This window comes from Panthera leo, chromosome B3 (genome assembly GCF_018350215.1).
Source record: "Panthera leo isolate Ple1 chromosome B3, P.leo_Ple1_pat1.1, whole genome shotgun sequence".
NCBI lineage: Eukaryota > Metazoa > Chordata > Mammalia > Carnivora > Felidae > Panthera > Panthera leo.
Genome location: NC_056684.1, coordinates 3133791 through 3158722, shown reverse-complemented (window position 1 = coordinate 3158722; position 24932 = coordinate 3133791). Strand labels below are relative to the sequence as shown.

The window sequence follows — 24932 nt, the reverse complement described above, 5'->3', positions numbered from 1 at the left end:
GAATTATTCTTTTGTCTTTATTTACCATTTTTCAAAATAATGAGTTGGCTTGTAGCATCCTCAAAATGTGACCAGTGATTTTTTTCCAGTGTTAGTATGAGCTTAAGGATTTAAACATATTTCATGTGATCTGCTCCATTGCAGTTATTATTCTTGTTAATGTCCAAATTGTCACATTTTTGCCCAGTTGGATACTCTTATGTTGACTCCCTTTCATGTAATTCCAGCTCAGTTCACATGACTCATGTCTTTGAGAGCTCCCGTACTTTTGTTATTCCATAGTGTTCTAGGATTATCTAGTTCATTTTCTGACCCAGACCTGGACGGAACCATTTCTTTAAAGACGCGCTGGTTCTTTTTAGTGGGAAATGGTATTTGGAGACACCCTATGGATGCATGGGTGTTCATTGCTACTGAGTTGGTTAATATTTTTTGGATTTTTAGGAGACAGGCTAGGAATAAATACTAGAGTGTATGTATATGTATGCAATATTGTATATTAATATATTAACCTTTTAATAAGTCTAATATATATTAGCTATAAAATATCATTATAGTATGTAATTAAATATTAATTAAAATGCAGGAAAACAGTTTATTTAATATCAATACTTTCTGAATTTTTGGGGAGTTATAGTGTTTTTCCCCAGTTTTATTGAAAAGTAAATGGCAAACATCACTGTATAGGTTTGAAGCATACAACATGACTTACATATTTTGTGAAATGATTACCATAGAGGTTTAGCTAACATTCATCTTCTCCTATGGATACAATAAAAAGAAAAGAAATAAGAAAAGGAAAAAGGAAAAAAAATTCTCCTTGTGATGAGAAAATTTCTCCTATATGTTCTATATCACCGTTAGCTATCGTCATCATGCTGTACATTACATCCCTAGTCTTAAATTTCTTGGAAATGGAAGCTTGTACCTTTTGATCACTTTCTTCCAATTCCCCCTCCCCTCTCCCTCTGTCTCCGGTAATCACAAGTTGGATCTCTTTGTCTATGGATTTGTTTTTTGTTTTGTTTTGTTTTTAGACTCCGCATATGAGTGGAATCATACAGTATTTTTTCTCCATCTGACTTATTTCACTTAGCATTATGCCTTCAGGGTCCACCCGTATTCTTGCAGATGGTAGGATTTCCGCATTTTTTATGGCTGAATAATATTCCAGTGTGTGTGTGTGTGTGTGTGTGTGTGTGTGTGTGTGTGTGTGTACACATACATTTATATAGACATAGACATAGACATAGGCATAGATTGACTTGTATCTGTTCATCTATTGATTTCCATGTTTGACTTTTGTAAATAATGCTGCAGTGCTCATGCAGGTGCAGATATCTTTCTGGGTTAGTGTTTTCATTTCCTTTGGATATATTCCCAGAAGTGGAGTTGCTAGATCATATAATTGTTCTAGTTTTAGTTTTTTGAGGATCCTTCATACTGTTTTCCATGGTAGGTGTTACAATTTATAATCCCACCAACAGTGCAGAAGGGTTTCCTTTTATCCACATCTGTGCCAGCATTTGTTATCTCTTGTCTTTTTGATTCTGGCCATTCTGACAGGCATGAGGCGATGGCTCATTGTAGTTTTAATTTGTATTTTTCTGATGGCCAGGAGTGCTGAGAATCTTTTCAAGTACCTATTGGTCTTTCATATATCTTCTTTGGAGATATGACTATTCATGTCTTTTGCCCATTTTAAAATTGGGTTTTTATTTGTTTGTTTTGCTATTGAGTTGTATGAATTCATTATAACTTTTGGATATTAACCCCTTATCAGATATATGGTTTACAAGAATATTTCCCATTCCATAGGTTGTCTTTTCACTTTGATGATGGTTTCTTTTGCTATGCAAAACCTTTTTAGTTTGATGTAGTCCCATTTGTTTATCTTTTATTTTATTGCTTGTGCAATAAAAACGTTGACAAGACCCATGTCAAGGAGCATCTATTCCTATGTTTTTTTCCAGAGTTTCCTGGTTTCCCATTTAAATCTCTTACATTTAAATCTCTAATTCATTTCAGGTTAATTAAAAAAAATAATGTTTATTTTTGAGAGAGAGACAGAGATCAAGCAGGGGAGGGACAGAGAGAAAGGTGGGGAGACACAGAATCCGAAGCAGGCCCCAGGCTCTGAGCTGTCAGCACAGAGCCCGAGGCGGGGCTCGAACTCACAATCTGTGAGATCATGACTTGAACTGAAGTTGGATGCTTAACCAACTGAGCCACCCAGGTGCCCCATTTCAGGTTAATTTTTGTTAATGGTGTAAGGTATCGGTCCAGTTTCATTCTTTTATGTGTAAAAATCCAATTATTCCAACACGTTTATTGAAGAGACCATCTTTGCTCCGTTGAGTATCCTGGGCTCCATTGTCAAGTATTAGTTGACTGTATGTGCTTGGGTTTATTTCTGGGCTCTTAATACTTTTTGTTGGTCTGTTGGTGTTGTTGTTATTATATACCACACTGTTTTAATAAGTGTAGCCTTTTAAGTCTAGCTTGGAAATCCAAAAGTTTGATGCCTCCTGCTGTGTTCTTCCTTCTCAGGATTTCTTTGGCTATTTATGGTCTTTTGTGGTTCCATGTAAACTTTAGGACTATTTTTTCTACTTGTGTAAAAAATGCTGTTGGAATCTTAAAGGGATTGTATCAAATCTATAGATGGCCTTTGGTAGTATTGACATCTTAACATTACTAATTCTTCCAGCCCATGAACTTAAGATGCCTTTAGATGTATATGTATCTTCAGTTTCTTTCATCATGGTCTCGCAGTTTTCAGAGTAGAGATCTTTCACCTCCTTAGTTAAATTGATTCCTAAGTATTGTTTTTGATGCTATGGTAAATGAGATCACTTTCTTTACTTTTTTTCAGATTTACTTTTAGTGTATAGAAGTGCTATTGATTTTTGTATGCTAATTTTGTATATTGCAACTCTACTGAATTTGTTATTAGATCAACATGTTTTTGGCCATGTCTTTGGATTTTCGAGATAGTTGACACTTGAACAGCAATGGGTTTGAACTGCATGGGTCCACTTACATGTGCATTTTTGTTTTGATAAATACAGTCCAGTCCTGTAAATGTATTTCCTCTTGCCATGATTTTCTTAATATTTTCTTTTCTTGAGCTTACTATATTGTAAGAATGTAGTGTATAATACATGTATCATACAAAATATGCATTCATCAACTGTTTATGTTTTTGGTAAGGCTTCTGGTCAAGAGTAGGCTATTAGCAGTTAAGTTTTTGAGGAAGTTATAGGCAGATTTTTGATGGCGTGAGTGATTGGTGTCCCTAATCTCTGCATTGTTCAAGGGTCTTTATATAAAATCATGTCACTTGCAAATAGAGACAATTTTACTTCTTCTTTTCCAATTGTGATACCTGTTATCTCTTTCTTGCCTTGCTACTCCAGCTAGCACTTCCAGTGCTGTGTTGAATACAAGTGGTGAGAATGGGAATGTCTGTGTTGTTCCTGATCTTAGAGGAAAAGCTTTCAACCTTTCACCATTGAATATGATGCTAGCTGTGGGCTTGTCATATATTGCCTTTAATATGTTGAGATATGTTCCTTCTATCCCTAATTTGTTAAGGGTTTTTATCATGAGTGGATGTTGAATTTGTTAGATGCGTTTTCTCTGTTTCTATTGAGATGATCATATGATTCTTTTCGTTTATTCTGTTAATGTGATGTATCACATTGATTGTATATCGAACCGTCCTTGCATCCTAGGAAAATAAATCCCACGTGATTTTGGTGAATGATCATTTTAACGTGCTGCTGAATGTGGTATGCTAGTATTTTGTTGACAATTTTTTCATCTATATTCTTCAGGGATATTGACCTGTAATGGATTTTTCTTCTTGAATTTTTACTTAGACAATTTACAAATAATGGCATTAAAAATTTTCTTTCCAATATATATTTTTATATGTTATTTGTTTTCTAATTACATTGAGTAAGAAAGTGATCCCCAGAAGAGTATGGAAAAAAATGGTGACGATAATCCTCATTTTGTTCCTGACTACATGGAAATAATTCTAATGTTTCACCACTAAGTCTGCTCATGCTTCTGATTCTTTATTAAATTAAGGATGCTTCCTTCTATTCCTGGCTTTAGTAGGAATCTTATAATGTATGCTGAATTTCATCAAATACCTTCTTATATTCATTTAATGATCATAACATTTAACTTTTTTGATCTCTTAATATAACCAATTATGTTAACAAGTTTTTATCATGTTAAATCAATGGTTTTTAGCATATATTCTGTTTAGTCATGGTACATAATTCTTGTGATACAATCTGTAATTAATTTGTTTTAGTTATTTTTATATCTATGATCATAAATAAGATTTGGTTCATCTGTTTATTTTTGTGCTGTGTTTGGTTTGGGTATCTGAGTTATTTTAGTTATATGTTACTGAGAACCTTTCCATCTTTTTTTTTAAATTTTTTAACGTTTATTTATTATTGAGAGACAGAGAGAGACAGAGCATGAACATGGGAGGGACAGTGAGAGGGGGAGACCCAGAATCTAAAGCAGGCCCCAGGCTCTGAGCTGTCAGCATAGAGCCCAGTGCAGGACTTGAACCCACAAACCGCGAGATCATGACCTGAGCTGAAGTCAGATACCCAAAAGACCCCACCCAGGTGCCCCTCAGTCTTCTTTTTATGTGCAACGTACCTATTTACTTAAGGTTTTCCAAAACTCATCCAGTAAAACTTTTTGGCCCTGGTCCTTTTTTTTTTTTTTTTTTCCAGTTTCTATCTTCTTTTGTAAAAAATGTTACTAGCTTTATAATATTGTATTTGAAAAGTAACTCATCAGTACATTGCCATTATACAAAAGTAAAAAAAATACAGAACTATGGTCTTCTTCAGTAATTTCTGGAACTTTCATCCCTTTCCCCAGAGTTAACCACTGTCAACGGTTTGGTGAAAACTCTTCCATGAATTTAAAGGATTAAATAATTAAAATCTCACTCTGTTATTTTCTGGTATGCAATTGCACAGTGCTATGCATTCTCATATTATTATGTTTATACCGTGTTATTCCATGTATCCATATACAACACAATGTATTATAATATATACATGTATATATTGCTATAAGTTACATATACACGGAGGTGCCCGTGGGTGGCTCAGTTGGTTGTGTGTCTGACTTTGGCTCAGGTCATGATCTCACAGTTTGTGGGTTTGAGCCCCACATTGGGCTCTGTGCTGACAGCTCAGAGCCTGGAACTGTTTCAGATTCTGTGTCTCCCTCTCTCTCTCTCTGCCCCTCCCGTGCTCATGCTCTGTCTCTCTCAAAAATAAATAAACATTAAAAAATTAAAAAAAAATTACATATACATGAGAATGCAATACTTAAACACATGTACTTTATAATGAGTTTGTGTCTTACACATTTTTAATGTGGTAAATTATGCATAACCTACAATTGATCATGTTAATCATTTTTTAATTTTTTTTTAATGTTTACTTATTTTTGACACAGAAAGAGACAGAGTGTGAGTGGGGGAAGGGCAGAGAGAGAGGGAGACACAGAAGCAGAAGCAGGCTCCACGCTCTGAGCCATCAGCACAGAGCCTGATGCAGGGCTTGAACCCATAAGCTGTGAGATCATGACCTGAGCAGAAGTTGGATGCTTAACCAACTGAGCCACCCAGGCTCCCCAGTCACGTTAATCATTTTTAAGTGTATCATTCAGTGGCATTAAATACGTTCACGTTGGTGTGTAACCATTATTACCACCATCTGTCTCCAGCCTTTTTTATCTTGCAAAACTGAAAGTCTGTACCCACTAGACAAACAAGAACTCTCCATTGTCTCCTACCCCAACTCCTGGCACCCACCATTCTCCTTTCTGTCTCTGTGAACTTGACTACTCATACGAATGGAATTATACAATATTTATCCTTTTGTGACTGGCTTATTTCACGTAGCATAACATCTTTGTGGTTCATCCGTGTTACGCAGCATGTGTCAGAATTGCCCCCCTTTAAGGACGAATACTATTCCATTATGTGTATTTACCACGTGGTGTCTTTCCACTCATCTGCGGATGGACACTTGGGCTGCTTCCGCCTTTGACTATTGTAAATAATTTTGTAAACATGGGTATGCAAGTCTCTGTCTGAATCCCTGCTTTCAGTTCTTTGGGGTTTGAACCCAGACGTGGAATTGCTGAATCATATGGTAGTTCTGTATATAATATTTGGAGGAACTGTTCTTTCTGGTGGTAGAACCATTTTATATTCCCACCAATGGTTCATGGGTATTCCGATTTCTCTTCATCCTAAGGATTATTTTCTGGTTTTATTTTATGTTTTTTTTTTTATAATGGCCATCCTAATAGGTATGAAGTGGGATCTCATTGTGGTTTTGCTTTGCATTTCCCTAAAGAGTAGTGATGTTGAGCATGTTTTTATGCACTTAATGACCATGTGTATATTCTCTTTGGAGAAATGTCTGTTCCAGTCCTTTGCTCGTTTTTACATTGGGTTGGTTGTTCATTGTTGAGTTGTACAAGTTCTTCGTATGTTCTGGATATTAACCCCTTATCTGATATGTGATTTGTAAATATTTTCTCCCGTTCCGTTTTTACTCTTGTTCATAGTATCCTCTGATGCACAAAAGTTTAATTGTGATATAGTCCAATTTATTTGTTTTTATTTGTTGCCTGTGCTTTTGGTGTCTTATCCAAGAAATCATTGCCCACATATATTGTTTTTTAGCTTCCCTTTTTTAGTCATCAGTATGTATGTTGGCTTTAATTCCACATCAAGTCCTATAGCTTCTTATCTTTACTTTTATCAGGTGTAGAGTATTCCTGAGTATGTGTGTATCACTGTTTGTTTCACCTCTGCCCTTAATAGTGGACATTTAAATAGTGTTCATTGTTTTGTTTTGTTTTGCACCTATGTATATTAGGAACAAACAAACAAAATCTGGAAAGAATATTTATCCAAGTGTTAGAGGTGATAATCTCTGGGCAGCAGGATTAGAAATGGTTTTATCTCCTTACTTGTTTGCATTTTTTTTCAATTTCCCGTAATAAACAGGTATTTTTATGTAATGAACACTTACAGACAAGTCAGCAAACATAGTAACATCCTTTGATCCAACCATTTTGTCCCAGAATTTATCAAAAAAAAAAAAATGTGTTCTCTGGAAGTTACACAAAAACAGCCTGTGCTCTGAGTAATTCATATCAATGATAACAGGCTAATATCATGGAGTAACAGACTTAATGTTCAAATGGGGGACTGCTGGGGTAAAATTTTATACATGAGCCCAGATTATCATGTAGCCGTGAAAATTAATTTCAGAATGCGTAACAGCATGGAAGAAAAGAACATCTCTAAAGACTAGGATTTCCACAAGGCGATTACCTAGGCGAGGGATCTTCAGACTTTTTTCTGTGAAGGGCTAGATAGTAGAGAGATTAGGCCTGTGAGCCTTGCTCTCTCACTTACAACCACCCAATCCTGCCTTTGTGGGTAAAGGACATAAGTGAATGAGTGTGGCCAGGCTTAGCCCGAGGGCCCTAGTGTGTGGACCACCCCCCATCAGAGCACTTGAATGAGGCCTGGAGATGGAGGCTGAACAGGTGGTAGCATTGATTTTCAATTTTAATTTAGTCTTTTAAAAATGCATTTAAGGGGCACCTGGGGGGCTCAGTTTGTTCAGCATCCGACTTCGGCTCAGGTCATGATCTCGTGGTTCTTGGGTCCGGGCCCTGTTTTGGGCTTTGTGCTGACGGCTCAGAGCCTGAAGCCTGTTTTGGATTCTGTGTCTCCCTCTCTCTCTCTGCCCCTCCCCTGCTTGTGCTCTTTCTCTTTCTCCCTCAAAAATAAATAAGCATTAAAAAAAAGTTTTAGGGACGCCTGGGTAGCTCAGTCGGTTAAGTGTCCGACTTCAGATCAGGTCATGATCTCACAGTTCGTGAGTTCAAGCCCTGCCTTGGGCTCCACACTGATGGTGCAGAGCCTGCTTGGGATTCTCTCTCTCTCTCTCTCTCTCTCTCTCTCTCTCTCACTGCTCCTCCCCAACTCGCTCTCTCTCTCTCTCTCTCTCTCTCTCAAAATAAATAAATAATAACTTAAGAAATTTTTAATGCATTTAGATAAAATTATGAGTAGTATTAATATGCCTTCCACACAGTAAATGCTTTCCAGAGATTGCTTGATAATAAGACAAAAATGTGGTTAAAGAATCCTTTGCAAATACCCCCAGTTTTCACTGACTTGCTTATGTTGTTAGGCCTTCCACGCACAAGGTTTACTGTATTTGTCTTGTGTTCTTTCCCAGGGGAAGAAAATGTGATTGCTGTTCCTTTAGGCAGTCGAAGTGTAAGAATTACACTGAAAGGACCGGCCCATCTTTGTAAGTACAATTTAATCTTGACATGTTTTTATTTTCTGATAGTTTATGTAGCCAAAACAAAAATCTTCCATTGTGTTCTCAGGTAGGTAGGCAAATGTCTCAAGGATTTTGCCAACCACTCTGAAATCGTCTCCATCACTAGGGAATGATCAATACCCTGGATTTTTCTGTTCTCCTGCCCCAGTGCACGGAAATATACCAGTCGGAATTAATCCCCTTGTGGGAGAAGAAATGAAGTTACAATGAGGATAAACTATTTTTACATGGAGATTAGAATGGGGTTCAAGAGTTTTCTAGAAATTTCAACAGTTTGGGACAAAAAGAATTTTTTTAAACACAAAACCATATCAGTGATTATGGCTGAAAAGTATAAGCTTTGTTGCTAGCACATCACAACATCGGGTCCAGGGGCGGCGAGAGTAAACACTGGTTTCCCAGAATACTGAGTTTGAAATGATAGAAGATTGCCGCTATATTGTTTCTTTGGCCAAAGTCAGATGGCATCTCCTCTGTCTTTGTCTTCTGTTCTCTTAGGACCTAAAAGAACAGGAAATACCGAAGTTTGCTTTTCTCCCAAGGTCTCCTTGTGGCCAGAGGCAGGACCTCCTCAGTCTTATTCTCAGGAGAATGGGTTTGTGCCAAGACTGGCTCCCTGGCCTTGAGGAAGCTTACTGAGTTCAGCAATCTCTTTCCTTAAAAGTACAAACCAGTATTTATAACTATTTTAAAGGTACACAAATCAAGGTCCACTGGATCCAAGTGCTACACAGTTTTTGCCTTTTTTTCTTCCGAGCCGCTGTCCTAGATTTTTGATTATAAAATTTTCTCTGGGCCACAAGCATCTTACATCTTTGGTAGCTTTTAAATGTGTGTGTGTGTGTGTGTGTGTGTGTGTGTGTGTGTGTGTGTGTGTGTGTATTTTGAATTCATGCAAACCAGAAATGTTCTCTGAGAAAAGGTGATGTCAAAATGTTTAAGTAAACATGTTTAGGATCACCAGTAATATAGATTAAAATCTTGAAAAGAAAAAAACCCAAGAAATTCTGCAGTACATTATGATCTAAGTCAGAGAAGCAAGAGCATATCTTTGGGGCAGTAAGGGTGAATAATTGTTTGAAAGGTTTTTTGTTTTTTGTTTTTTTTTTTTTACTCTTAACTTCATTTTATGAATTATGACCAGAAGAGTGTGACCAATATTTTTTAACTAAAATACCAAAATGTTTACAATCATATAATGGTTACTTTATTCAAGACTTTCTCTGCAAGGAAGCATCACAACATTCTCTCAGCTTCTTTTTAAAATGGCTTACAGCCTAAAGCTCTTGATGAGAGTAAATCTTCATCCTCACACATGTGAACTTGGTTTTTTGAAAACAGGTAAAAATCATTCAGGCCCAAGTCTTGTGGATCATTTGAGGGATCCCGTTGTGACATACAATTTTGGATTCAAAACTACGAAGTGCTGAGTGTTAATAGTAGCATTATTCATAATAACCATAAAGTGAAACCAGCCCAAATGTCCATCACCTGATGGATGGATAAATAAAACGTGGCCTATGTAGAACATTACTTTGCTATAGCAGACAACGGAAGACTGACCTGTGCTACAATGTGGATGGCCGTTGAAAACATGTGAAAGAAGCCAGATACTAAGGGCCACATGTTATATGATTCCATCTATGTCTAATGTCCAGAATAAGCAAATCTATGGAGACAGAAAGGAGACTGATGGTTGCCTGGGGCTTGGGGGAGTCAGATTCGTGGGGAGATGGGGGCATGACTGCTCGTGGGTACAGGATTTCCTTTGGGATGACAAAAATGTTCTAAACTTAGATCATGGCGATGTTTTCACAACTCTGTGAATGTACTGAAATCGTTAAACTACAGTTTAAATGGGCAGATTTTATGGCATGTGGATTTTATGACGTATCAAAAAGATGTTTAAAAAATCTTCAGCAACTGGGCCCAATTTTCTCATGATGCTTAAGGCAGTTCCCCAAAATTCAGCTGCAAAAAGCAAAAATGGGTTTGTAAGTTCCAAAACCAGAATAGGTAGACGGTAAACAGAATAAGTAAAAATGAATACTTTGAGGGAAAATATTCATTTACATGCATATATGTTCTGGCATACTAAATATAGCTTTATACTCAAAACTGGCACTGTTCCAAGAACAGGGCTCAAAAATGTTCCCATTTCTCCCAAGGTGACAGAGCTGTTGTTTGGAACATTTCTCCTCCTGAACAGTCTTGCAATTGACTCTGGAAGGGTTTCTGAAAATTCTCATTCTCTGCTGATGATTAGAACTGGCTTCGTTTACAAAGGATTTAGTTAGCATTTCTGAACATCTAAATATAGAAGTGGTTTTATTTTCTTGATTTATACAACTGTTTTCTTAATTTTTTATTTGAAACAAAGATACATTCCTGAAATAAAGCTTACTTTGCTGAAATAAATCATTCTTTGAAGATCTGCATTAACTACAACCTTCCAAAAGGCTACATCATTAAGAACTGAGAACACTCAGTAACGTTAATGTCAGTCTCTTTGCTGTGGAATGGAATTTAATTACAGAATGTCTGTCTTACCTACTGCCTAGAGGTGTTCAGATCCTAAATTTCCAGTCCTGTCCAAAGCCTGGCCCCAACATAGTCCCCCATTTCCCTAAAACATCAAAAATGGACGCAATAAAAGGATTCCTGGGAAGGAGATTTTATTATAGCAAAGCTTTGGCATTAAATGTGTTTGACTAGCAGTAAATGTGAGAAGGCATGGTGCCATAAACTGAAAACCTGCATTATTGGTAAAAATAATCATTTTTGACCATGTGTAGACATGTACAGTTGACCTTGAACAATGTGGGGGTTAATGGGACCAACCCCTGCACAGTGGAGAATCTGTGTAAAACTTTTGACTCCCCCCGGATTGAACCACCAACAGCCTATTGTTGAGCAGAAGCCTTACTGGCAACTTAAACAGTTAACACATATTTTATATATTATCTGTTTTATATACAGTATTCTTACAATAAGGTCAGCCAGAGAGAAGAAAATGTGATTAAGAAAGTCTTAAGGAAGAGAAAACACATGGACAGTACTGGGACTGTGTTTCTTGAAAATAAATCCCTGTGTCAGTGGACCTGTGCGGTTCAAACCCGTGTTGTTAAAGGGTTGACTCTAAAAATACAAGCGTAGATGCATAGTGACCAAAGGAAACGACTAGTGAGTCTGGTCGCATGTACTCTAAATGCAGCACTACTCGAAACCCAAGTTTGATGTATTTCTGACTGCCGTAGCTGTGTGAACGCTCAGTATGTTTACCTAACGGGACTTTAGTGGCCTTGGAATTTAAGGAGACCTTTTGAGGATGGTTAGCAGAAGGCTAACCTCTTTTGAAAGAGAGATGCCTGGACTGGTGCTTCTCCGTGCACACCCTTCCGCTGGAAGCAGCTAGAAGCTTCCATCATCTCTGTAGATATCTCTCTGATAAACAACTGGAATGAATCAGAATATTTATTTATTTATTTATTTATTATTTTTTAGATGTTTATTTATTTTGAGAGAGAGACAGTGTGAACAGGGGAAGGGCAGAGAGAGAGAGAGAAAGAGAGAGAGAGAGACAGAATCGGAGGCAGGCTCCAGGCTCCGAGCTGTCAGCACAGAGCTTGACATGGGGCTGGAACTCACGAACCAGGAGATCATGACCTGAGCCAAAGTCAGGTGCTTCACCAGCTGAGCCACCCAGGTGCCCTGGATCAGACTATTTACAGGCACCATCATAGACTTGAGCTGTGAAGATTTGGGGAATTTGAAAGCATCTTGACTTCCGATTCTCCTTTTATCTGTTGGAGACCGCACACCATCTTTTCCTTCACTCTTCTCTGCAACCCCCCACCGTTTTAAGCCTGAGGAGGAGAAAGAAGTCAGCGGTGGACAGCAGGGCCGAAGGCACACACCCTCTGCCTTTAGTGGTGGGTATGTTTAGGGGCTTCCTGGTCTCCACCCAGGACAAGCCCTCTTGCTGCAGAAACCACGGAGGGGTCCGGAAAAGCTCTATCAGCCGAAGGGCCGTGTGCATTTCTTAGTAGCCACGAATCGTACATCATCACAACATAGGGCTGCAGTCAAATACAGCAGAAAGCTCAAAATTAATAAACACTTAAAAATGGATTTATAAGTCAACACATCATCTGAATTGTTGCTTTCCCCCGGTCTCCACCTCGCCTGTGGATTCATCACAGTGGCTCTGTTAGTCCATATGATCTGAATCACTTGTATCCATGAACTCCCCTTTCATGAAATCCCTTCCCCTGTCTTCAGTCGCCCACTTTTGACTCCTACACAGTAGCGATCAGAGAACCTGCCTTCCACGTCCTACCTATGCAGCCAGCATTTGCAACCTAGAGAGCTGGAAACCTTCTGAAAAAAAAAAAAAAAGCCATAAAGACAGTTTTTTCACGAGCATATATGTGTCAGTGGAGGGAAAGAGTGGTTTGGATAATTCACCTGCCCTTGAAAAAAGGGCAAAAAGAGTGGGTTTGCTCCCTGAAGTTCTCATGCCCTTGCCCCTAACAGTCCTGGACACTGTCCAAGTAACGGAATAGATTTGGTAGCAAAAACAAAACAAAACACCAGGACCAGACTAACAGAAACGCTGGCCTTTGGTTTTCAAGGCTGGATGTCCGACCGGCCTTCCCCTTCCTCCCAGATTCCGGCATCTCTGCTGTGATTCGCATTCCGATGACACTTAGGAAGCTGTGATCCTAGCAGAGGCTAACGCAGTGCTGAAGCAACCCCAGCACAGCCGTGGAAGCCGCCGAACACTATCTGCATTTAACCTCAACTCATTTCAGGCTGAACCTCCGTCTAGAAGCTCGGTGTCTTTCAAGCCCTCCGTGTGGATGGATTTTGTCCAGTTTCGCCGTGTGCTTTGATGTTGCCAGAATGCTCACTGTTACTCCTCCTTTACTGCAGAGGGATCATCCATGCGGTGTGGGGCCTTCTTACTATCTCTAGTGTCCCATCTTTGTTTCTCTGACAGCTCACTTTGTAACAGTTTTATATCTTCATTGGAACCAGGAAATGAATTTAATCTCACGCTTTCCAAAAATCCACTGTGGTCGTAGCGATCAGGGCCAGCGTGGTTAGGGTTTTGTGTGGCTGAAAGTAGCCGGCAGTATTCTTCGACCGCTAATGACTCCTGTAGATCAAGGAGCTCTGAATTTTCCCAGAGAAGTTCCCAGCCTGCCTGTCAGGCATAATCAGGGATGTCTCCTAATGCATGTTATGCAGTCTGTCCAGGGCTCTTGGATTCCCACAGATGCTCCAGAGAGCGGAGAGAAATCAAAGGAAAACAGCCAAACACAGCCGCGTGCAGATAGCAGCCCCCGATGCCAGACGGTTTTGTTGTGTTTTCTCAGCTTTCCTGGGGCTCGGGTTCTGTCGTGTCCTTGGTTCAAGGTGGTCGAGGGGCCATTGAATATGCATGAATCAAGTAAAGCTTTCAGAGCAGAAGATCTGTGATATTGTCTGTCCTGACTCCACATTTTAGAAACAAGACAGTGAAAACCCAAGGCAGAGATGGAAAGAGAGCTGGGGTCAGAAATGCATGTACCCCGGGCCCTGGCCACACATTTTTAAAAAATTTTTAGCGTTTATTCATTTTTGAGAGACAGAGAGAGACAGAGCATGAGCAGGGAAGGGACAGAGAGAGGGAGACACAGAATCTGAAACAGGCTCCAGGCTCTGAGCTGTCAGCACAGAGCCCGACGTGGGGCTCGAACTCATGGACCGCGAGATCATGACCTTTGCTGAAGTCGGACGCTCAACCGACCGAGCCACCCAGACGCCCCTGCATTTTTTTTTTTTTTAACCTTAGACCAGAAAGAAATATCCTTTACAAAAAGTAGAAATGCTGTTTTGGTTAAACTGTTGACATTTTTCTGTAGGAGGTCTAAAAGCCCTTCTGTTCATATAAAAGCAAATGTGAATGAAGAGATAACATGCGGGAGAGAGATCTTTGTGGTGATGAAATAGTGCTGTGTCTCCATCCCGGTGATGTGTGATAAAATGGCATAGGAATGTGCACATTTTACCAATGTTGATTTCCTGGTGTTCGTACTGCAGTGTAGTTATTATATAAGATGTAACTGTTCCCTTGGGCAAAACGGTGCATAGGACCTCTCTAGTATTTTTGCAACTTCCTGTGAATCTATATTTCAATAAGAAAAGTTTACTTGGAAAAAAAAAAAAGCAAGTTCAAAATTCACGGTGGTTTTGTCCAAATAAAAGACTGGGCTTAAGATCTTCTCAATGGATGATCAAATGAGTAACATATCTTTACTTTGAATAATAGCGACATCATGAAAAAGTATGAAGAAAGATGTTTTCTCTTTCCCCTTATTGTGGGAATGGCTCCAAATTGTTGCATAGACCCAATTGGACCTCACACCTTTGTGGACGACTAAAAAGCTTGCATATGTATCCCACCAATCTGAGTCCATGTAAGCTAAGTGGCTATGTTGATATTGTGTTGATATCATTGTGGTAGGGTCCCCTCCCTAAGGAAAAAACAAAAACTCGAGGCAACTTGGCTATACGTGTATGTGACAACATCCCTCACGACCTTGTAACATGAGACCGCTTAATCAGACTGCATGTTTGTGTGTTACCATCTATGGGAGACAAAGAAAGAGAAAGTGTATAAGAACCTCTGCCTCGTGGCGTTCGGGGCTCAGTTCTTCAGGTATGAACTCAACTGAGCGGTGCTGGCACAAATAAAGTTAATTCCTGGAAAGAAAAGCCTCGCTGTCACGACTCTCTGTGTGAGAATCCTGCTACTTCCTATGCTGGTATACGTGTAGTGAAATAATTTTTGAAATAGAACGAATGCTTTCAAGATAGTTCTCTCATTTCACTTCTGTTTTTAAATTTTAGTTATCGAATCAAAAACACTTCAAGGAAGCAAAAGAGAACACAGCTTTAACAGCCCTGGAGTTTTTGTTGTAGAAAACACCACAGTTGAATTTCAGAGGGGCTCGGAGAGGCAGACCTTTAAGATCCCAGGACCTTTGATGGCTGATTTCATTTTCAAGGTACGATGCACCTTTTCTCAAATGTCCTGCATCTGAAGCTCCTCACATCTTGAGTTTTTGAAACACTACGTTTGTTTACCAGGAAGTCATCAGTGATTGTTTCTACACCGAGCACGTATCATGAGTCTTTCCAGCTTGGCAGTGGCTTCCTAAAAATTGTTCATCTCCCTCTAGTTTCTGCTTCTCAACCCCACCAGTTAAGGAAAAAAACCTCACTTTTTTTAGGGGAGGGATTGTTTTTGCATTTATAGACTCTGGTTGTGTTCAGTTTCAAACCTCTAAGCGGAGTTTCGTGAAAATGGTCAAGGGTTCAATGCTGCATGTCCTAATGTGTTGTGCGTGCTGTCTCCTTGCAGAGAAAATGGGGGCTCATCCCTTTCCTTCCTGGTTTGTTTCCTCAGTTGTATCTCATCACATGCGCTCGTTGGGCACGTCATAGGGGTCCTTCTAAGAACTCTTCTTGTTTCTAACCCTGAGCCTCTGTCCCCTCTCTTGGCGAATCAGGGTGCATGTTTCCTCAGTCAGAGGATATGAAATAGAGTGGCCAATCTATTTCCAAGGTAACACAGTGTGAAAATTCTGATGAAACTGAAAATACCAAAGACATGAAGAAGAGAAAGGGCATTTCCGTGGATGGTTTTGTCCCAACCCTTTTCAGAAACTCATTCCAAACGAAAATGGAGAAAAGCAAGTAACGGCCCGGAAGGGCTTTACCCGTGCCCTCAATGCCTTCGAAAGACCTGTCCGTGTACCACATAACTATCTGTCACAGAATGTTCCTGGTTGCACACCGATGTCCTGTGTTCCAGATTCAGCCTGCAGTGTGGCCAGCCAGGCGTTGAGCTGCACAGTGTTGTTTCTTTGAGACTGAGTTGTACATGGTCGACATTTAAAAATCGAGGAATTTAACCTAAAACTATCAGCTATTTTTATGCTTCTCTTTAAAATGGGAAGATGGAACTCCTAGTTCAAAGTTGGTCCTAGCAAGAACTGGCTGCAGCAGGTTACCAGGGGCTTTCCCATCAGGGCACACTCTGTCCGCGCCGTGGTCCCCACTGCTCCCTGTTGTGTTCCTGACTTTGAAGGCATGAGCGTCGGTTCACAGACACGTAGGTTGCCTTTCACAGACACTCCTTGCTGTTCACAGATGTGTAAGTGACTTCTGTGTCAGACCCTTAAAGCATTAAGCCAGTGTTAGTTTTGGACAATCGCATTTTTATTTATTTATTTATTTTTTTTTAATTTTTTTTTTAACGTTTATTTATTTTTGAGACAGAGAGAGACAGAGCATGAACGGGGGAGGGTCAGAGAGAGGGAGACACAGAATCTGAAACAGGCTCCAGGCTCTGAGCTGTCAGCACAGAGCCTGACGCGGGGCTCGAACTCACGGACCGCGAGATCATGACCTGAGCCGAAGTCGGCCACTTAACCGACTGAGCCACCCAGGCGCCCCGCATTTTTAAAAGGCTTTTGGGAAGTATGATTGTCATCTTCCTTTCCTTCTAGTCTTTCTCTCGGGCGCATTGTTATGCCAAAGTTCTGTGCTGCTTTTGCCCCTGAGGGTTTTCCCATTTGATTCTCAAGTAGTTAAAGTACACCCTTGCATGCACGTGCACACACACACACACACACACACACTCACACACACACGCACACATCTGCACACACGTGCATGCACACACATGCATGCACACATCCACACACATGCATTCGCACACGCACCCACATACACTCACATTTGCACACACATCTGCACACACATGCACGCGCACATCCACACACACACATCCACACACACATGCATTCACACATGCACACATGCACACACATAGGCACCTTTTCTTTTTTTAATCCTGTTTTCATTCCTTCTTAGACAACGTGTGTTCTTCTCAGGTCATCTTGGAGATCTCTGCGTGGGAGGTCCTTGTAAAATGATGGAATGGAAGGAATAGCCACAAAGGTCACCCTTTCAAGATATTGTTTGGTTGCTGCATCAGCATGGAAAATACACTTTTTATTGTCACCATGCATAAAAAAACCACATACACATAAACCATATATTTCTACAGGTTGGTGTGTGTACATTTTTTTTAAGATTTGAGAGGATGTGGGGCACCTGGGTGGCTCACTTGGTTAAGCGTCAGACTCTTGATTTTGGCTCAGGTCATGATCTCATGGTTCATGAGATCAAACCCCACGTCAGGCTGTGTGCTGACAATGCAGAGTCAGCTTGGGATTCTCTCTGCCCCTCTCTCTCTGCCTTTCCTCCCGCCTCTCAAAATAAATAAACATTAAAAAAAGATTTGAGAGGATACTGAAAACATAAAAAAACTGAAAACATAAAAAACGATGGCTATTTTATTTTATTTTTTATATTACTGTTTTTGTCATTTATTTCTTTTTTTAAATATGAAATTTATTGTCAAATTGGTTTCCTGAGAAACGATGGTTATTTTATTTATTTTTTTCAATATATGAAGTTTATTGTCAAATTGGTTTCCATACAACACCCAGTGCTCATCCCAAAAGGTGCCCTCCTCAATACCCATCACCCACCCTCCCCTCCCTCACACCCCCCATCAACCCTGAGTTTGTCTCAGTTTTTAAGAGTCTCTTATGCTTTGGCTCTCTTCCACTCTAACCTCTTTTTTTTTCCTTCCCCTCCCCCATGGGTTTCTGTTAAGTTTCTCAGGATCCACATAAGAGTGAAACCATATGGTATCTGTCTTTCTCCGTATGGCTTATTTCACTTAGCATCACACTCTCCAGTTCCATCCATGTTGCTACAAAGGGCCATATTTCATTCTTTCTCATTGCCACGTAGTACTCCATTGTGTATATAAACCACAATTTCTTTATCTATTCATCAGTTGATGGACATTTAGGCTCTTTCCATAATTTGGCTATTGTTGAGAGTGCTGCTATAAACATTGGGGTACAAGTGCCCCTATACATCAGTACTCCCGTATCCCTTGGGTAAATTCCTAGCAGTGCTACTGCTGGGTCATAGGGTAGGTCTATTTTTAATTTTTTGAGGAACCTCCACACTGTTTTCCAGAGCGGCTGCACCAGTTTGCGTTCCCACCAATAGTGCAAGAGAGTTCCCGTTTCTCCACATCCTCTCCAGCATCTATAGTCTCCTGATTTGTTCATTTTGGCCACTCTGACTGGCGTGAGGTGATATCTGAGTGTGGTTTTGATTTGTGTTTCCCTGATGAGGAGCGACGTTGAGCATCTTTTCATGTGCCTGTTGCCCATCTGGATGTTTTCTTTAGAGAAGTGTCTATTCATGTTTTCTGCCCATTTCTTCACTGGGTTATTTGTTTTTCGGGTGTGGAGTTTGGTGAGTTCTTTATAGATTTTGGATACGAGCCCTTTGTCTGATAGGTCATTTACAAATATCTTTTCCCATTCCGTTGGTTGCCTTTTAGTTTTGTTGATTGTTTCCTTTGCTGTGCAGAAGTTTTTTATCTTCATGAGGTCCCAGTAGTTCATTTTTGCTTTTAATTCCCTTGCCTTTGGGGATGTGTCAAGTAAGAAATTGCTACGGCTGAGGTCAGAGAGGCCTTTTCCTGCTTTCACCTCTAGGGTTTTGATGGTTTCCTGTCTCACATTCAGGTCCTTTATCCATTTTGAGTTTATTTTTGTGAATGGTGTGAGAAAGTGGTCTAGTTTCAACCTTCTGCATGTTGCTGTCCGGTTCTCCCGGCACCATTTGTTAAAGAGACTGTTTTTTTTCCATTGGATATTCTTTCCTGCTTTGTCAAAGATGAGTTGGCCATACGTTTGTGGGTCTAGTTCTGGGGTTTCTATTCTATTCCATTGGTCTATGTGTCTGTTTTTGTGCCAATACCATGCTGTCTTGATGATTACAGTTTTGTAGTAGAGGCTAAAGTCTGGGATTGTGATGCCTCCTGCTTTGGTCTTCTTCTTCAAAATTACTTTGGCTATTCGGGGCCTTTTGTGGTTCCATATGAATTTTAGGATTGCTTGTTCTAGTTTCGAGAAGAATGCTGGTGCAATTTTGATTGGGATTGCATTGAATGTGTAGATAGCTTTGGGTAGTATTGACATTTTGACAATATTTATTCTTCCAATCCATGAGCACGGAATGTTTTTCCATTTCTTTATATCTTCTTCAATTTCCTTCATAAGCTTTCTATAGTTTTCAGCATACAGATCTTTTACATCTTTGGTTAGGTTTATTCCTAGGTATTTTATGCTTCTTGGTGCAGTTGTGAATGGGATCAGCTTCTTTATTTGTCTTTATGTTGCTTCATTGTTAGTGTATAAGAATGCAACTGATTTCTGTACATTGATTTTGTATCCTGCAACTTTGCTAAATTCGTGTATCAGTTCTAGCAGACTTCTGGTGGAGTCTATCGGATTTTCCATGTATAATATCATGTCATCTGCAAAAAGTGAAAGCTTAACTCATCTTTGCCAATTTTGATGCCTTTGATTTCCTTCTGTTGTCTGATTGCTGATGCTAGAACTTCTAACACTATGTTAAACAACAGCGGTGGGAGTGGACATCCCTGTTGTGTTCCTGGTCTCAGGGAAAAAGCTCTCAGTTTTTCCCCATTGAGGATGATGTTAGCTGTGGGCTTTTCATAAATGGCTTTTATGATGTTTAAGTATGTTCCTTCTATCACGACTTTCTCGAGGGTTTTTATTAAGAAAGGTTGCTGAATTTTGTCAAAGGCCTTTTCTGCATCGATTGACAGGATCATATGGTTCTTATCTTTTCTTTTATTAATGTGATGTATCACATTGATTGATTTGCGAATGTTGAACCAGCCCTGCATCCGAAACGATGGTTATTTTAGAAGGGATAGGTGCTTTGGGGGGGAGTGATCTTAGCTTTATTTACAGTATTCTGATACTTAAAACAATTCTTTTTAATACAACTTTTAAAATGTTTTTATTTTTATTTTTGAGACAGAGAGAGAGAGAACATGAGCAGGGGAGGGGCAGAGAGAGAGGGAGACACAGAATCCGAAGCAGGCTCCAGGCCCTAAGCTGTTAGCACAGAGCCTGACGCGGGGCTCGAACCCATAGACTGTGAGATTATGACCTGAGCCAAAGTCGGATGCTCAACCGACTGAGCCACCCAGGCGCTCCTAAAACAATTCTTAACGAGAAGAACACAGTCATATATCACTTGCATAATTAAAAATTCTTTTACACCTTCTGGCCCAAATTCTGTGTTCACCCCCTAATAGAATATATTTCAGTGACATGTTGCCCCAGTCTGAATTAGTACTATCTTCTGTTTTCCTCTCTGGGTTCTGGTTTTCTCAGATTTAATAAACAGTTCTGGGCTTTAACTTCCAACTCCTGGAAAGCTTTTGATCTCTCTTGACGGAAAGGCTTTAAAAAAAAAAAAAAATATATATATATATATATCCATCAAAGAAGGTGTTGCATACAACTGTCTGAGTCACACATAACTAGAGCCTGATTTTCGTGCCTGCGGCCATTTCCATTTTCTTTCATAAATGTGGTGTGCGCTTGGTGGGAGAGAATTTGGCAAAATCAGACACCGTGATGAAGCAGTATGACTCTGGTGTTGTTTTTTCCCTGACTTATAAGCTTGTCCAAATAATGTGGGTTTCTAGGAAATATACTTTTCCATCGGTTACTTTTTCTATTCTTTTTTTCCCCCTTTTTTCTTTCTTCTTCTTCTTTTTTTTTTTTTTTCTGGGAACACTGTACTTTTACCCAGCCTGTGTTGTCGCTAAGGGGGGGAGCTCTGGTTCCGCTCACATCTTCGCGGCTCATCGTACCATCGGGCGTGGCTGCAGTTGGGGAAGTTGAAAGTGCGCATGAGGTCGCCAGCGATGGGCGGCAATGTGTTTTGCTGTATCTCTTCCCATTCCCATCAACCGAGAGCAGCTGGTCTAAAAATGGAACATCTGACTTCAACCCAGGCTGTAGAGAGGAGACCAGCTCTGCCCGCTCAGTGCCAACAGAGCCCAGTCATGGGTGCGCCCGGGGATACTGAGGCGCACTCTTTCATACGGGCACAGATTAGACCTTACTTCTTGGACTTGTAATAAACAGACTGTTAGAAACCATTATATTCTGACATCACGAGTAACCTCTGAAGGCCTCGGTGGGATGTCAGATTCTTCTGTGGCTCTTGTTCAGATTGTAAAGCCTAGCAATCCACTGCACCAGTGAGACAAAAAAAAAAAAATGTCTTTCTCCTTTTTCAGAAGCTATATTTTCATGGTTGGACCATTCTTGAAAATGACACTTTTTTTTCCTTCCCAGTGGATTTATGTATTTTTGTTTTCCCGAATGACCTTTTTCTCATGGATGACCTTCGTCACAGCGCTACCGGGTCACAGTGTTTTGTGTTAGCGCCCCTCAAGTGTTCGTATTTCGCTTTTCGAATGTGTGTATGCTGCCACCAGGTAGCAGTAGAGAGTCCTGATCAGGTACTTCATGTCTAGGCCGTGTTGATTGGAGGGTACCGTAGGCACTCTCTGTTCCGGGAGAACTTTCTGAACAGTTGCATCTGTGAGTAGATGTTCGTGAATATCAATTTCAGGAGTATGCCCATGAGAACAAAACGAAACGGTTTTGGTAAAGACCTCTCTTTCCATGGTTCACCACTTTGTGCTGGTGCATCCCTCTCTTTTGCAACATATCCATCTTAAGGGAAGGGAAGAAAAAGCTCTTCTTCCTTGTGGTCTGCAACCTTCCTCTTTATTCCAGATACCTGTCATCTTTCTCCCACTCAGATATTTTGTGTGTCTGCGGGAAAAGGTTTTCTGATCTCTCTTGCCACTCATTTTCAGCCAGGCAAGCCCTGCCGTCAGTTTCCCCCAGCCTCAGCTCTAGATACGTGTTATGTTCTCTCTTTACACTCTCTCCTTTCTTTATGGGCAGTTATGAAAGCACCTCTGCGTGATCCAAGGACGCAAAGATTTGAAACTGTCTGTCCTCCTTTATTGCAAAGAGCAGGTGTCTGCAGTGTGGTGCAGACAGTGACTGAATTTGCACATTCACGGGTATTTCAGAGCACAGCAAGACACAGTTGTGAGGGTCGGTGCCTGTGCTAGGTTCCTGAGGCTCTTGTGAAAGCACCTTTGTAAACTGGGTGGCTTGAAGGACAACAGATAGTCGTTGACTCCCAGTTCTGAAAGCTACAGGTCCAAGATCAAGGTGTGGGCAGCATTGATTCCTTCTGAGGGCTGAGGGAGGGTCTGTTTCATGCCTCTCCCCAGCTGCTTGTGTCCTCGAGCATTCTCCCTTGGCCTTCTCTGTCTGGGCATGTCTGCCTCTGCACCCACATTTCCCCTTTCTCTAAGGACACCAGCCATTTTGGATTGGACCCACCCTAACGACCTCACATTCACTTTACTAGATCTGCAAAGACCCTACTTATTTCTAAATAAGATGGTATTCTGAGGTGCCATGGGTTAAAACTTACACATATCTTTTTGTGGGGGAACCCAATTCAGCCCATACTAGTGCCCAACAGAAAAGAAAATTGACCTATTTTCATCATGTCCATCGATCAGAATTCCCTCTCGACCTGAGCATTTGCCGTTAACCACAGAGGCAGAGACTTGAAATCTCACCTGATGTTTGCCGTCATGTGATCTGTTGAGAGAAATTTCTCGGTGAAAGCAGTTCAAATACTGTTCTAGTAGTTACCAGAATTCACAGCTAAATTATATGCGTAAACTGGATACACACATTTATTTAAGAAAGAAAGAAAGAAAGAAAGAAAGAAAGAAAGAAAGAAAGAAAGAAAGAAAAAGAAAGCAAGCAGAGTTTTGTATAAATAGCTAGTCTGTAAATTTTGGAAATTAATTTGAAGTGGCCAAGTAAGGTGGTTGAATCTGAGTATATTTTTCTTACCATTGTTAGAAAATCATTTTCTTAATGAAACGCAAGTAATATACTTCTGCACATGTTAATAGGCACTTCTTCATTGCTGTTCTGTGTACTTGACCGTGTGCCTCGTCAGCACAGCGATCGGCCCTGGGGGTTCGAAAGTGGCGGTTGGTGATTGGGGTTTGTTAGCAGGAATGCGGAGAACGAGCATTGATGTTCAGCTTTCTATTATTAAGGTAGGATCTCCTTCCTGCTCTTGTCCTCCCCCTCCTTCTTCGTTTCCTCCTCCTCCTTCGTTTCCTCCTCCTCCTCTTCCTCCTTCAGTTCAGACTTCTGTCTTGAGAGTCAGTCTTATGGAGAGAAATAGGCTTTTTATAAACTGATTCAGCTCCCATAACGTGTCAAGGACCAAGCTCGGGAGACTAAATCCTAGTGTTTCTTCTTCAGGGTAGGGAGGATGCCCGTTCCCCCATAAGGCTGAGCCCTGGGCTTAGTGTCCTCAGCACTCCGTGTTCGGGAGAGTGTACACTTTCGTGAGGGAGTCCGGCAGGGATGTGCAAAGAGACAGGCTGGAGGAGGTGAGGCCAGGAGACATGTCATGACGGCGGTCACTGTCCAGAGCAGGGAAGCATCTTCACTGGGTTTCAAAGCAAAGGCAGAAAAGGAGCTTATGCTCCACTGTTCATCTAGAAGCCCCAGACGAGGAGGCCCCGTAAGGTATTTACTTCTGTCAGCAACAACCTGGGGCGGGGGGGGGTCCCATTGGACCAGAGTTGGCATGAGTGTGAGTTGAGCTCCCTGGAGGCTCCCTCGGCCCCCACGTGGCATGGAAGGGACCTGGGACATTCCCTGTACCCTTGACTGGGCAGCCTTGGAGGGGCTGACACAGTGGGGGCAAAATGACCCTGCGGCCGAGGGGTAAAGGTAGAGCTTCCGTGCCTCTTACTTTGTTCAGGAAAGACCCAGTTTGTGCCTGTGGCTCTGGCTTAGTTCTCAGTGGCCCTTCCTTTCACTCTCAGAATCGTCCTGGCTCAGGCAGTAAAGCGTAGGGTGTCCTAGGTAAGGGGCTCGAGGCCAGGCCAGGGACTGGGCGGGAGTGGCAGCCACACCACTGACAACCTGCCACACAAGAAGGGCGTGGACCAGGCAGGTCACCAGAGGAGTCCACCATCCCGTGGCCAGGAAACAACACAGCCGAGGCCACTGGTTCTGCAGCTCCCTGCCGTCCTCCCAATGGCCAGAGGACCCGGCGACAGGGTGAGGACCTTCGCACACGTATCCAAGCTGTCCCTCCTTTCCCGACTCGGGCGTCCCAAGTGGAAAAGCACCGTGGAGGCGGTCGGTCTGAAGGACAGGACAGCCGAGAGACGGGCCACTTCCCCGCCTGACATGACAGGGCGTGGCCTAAAGAGACGCAATGTTAGGTGTCAACTTCTAAACAAATGAACCGGCTTGTAATTGCCCTGCATTCAGACTGGAAAGCTAACGTGCAGAGAAGGCCTTGTCCAGACGCTCAGGAGGGTTTTTGATTTCTTGTGAACCTACTCAGCAGGGAAAACTTTTCTCAAGAGCTCTGCAACAGACCTTT

At 41.1% G+C, this 24932-nt stretch overlaps 1 protein-coding gene across 1 annotated transcript in view; it reads left to right on the top strand.

Annotated features, from left to right (window-relative positions):
- ADAMTSL3 (ADAMTS like 3) overlaps window positions 1-24932 on the top strand; it is a 347575-nt gene that overhangs the window by 175016 nt on the left and 147627 nt on the right. The window contains exons 8-9 of the mRNA XM_042940846.1: window positions 8325-8399; window positions 15333-15490. Of these exons, the coding sequence (XP_042796780.1) occupies window positions 8325-8399; window positions 15333-15490 (233 nt within the window). The remainder of the gene's footprint in view (window positions 1-8324; window positions 8400-15332; window positions 15491-24932) is intronic.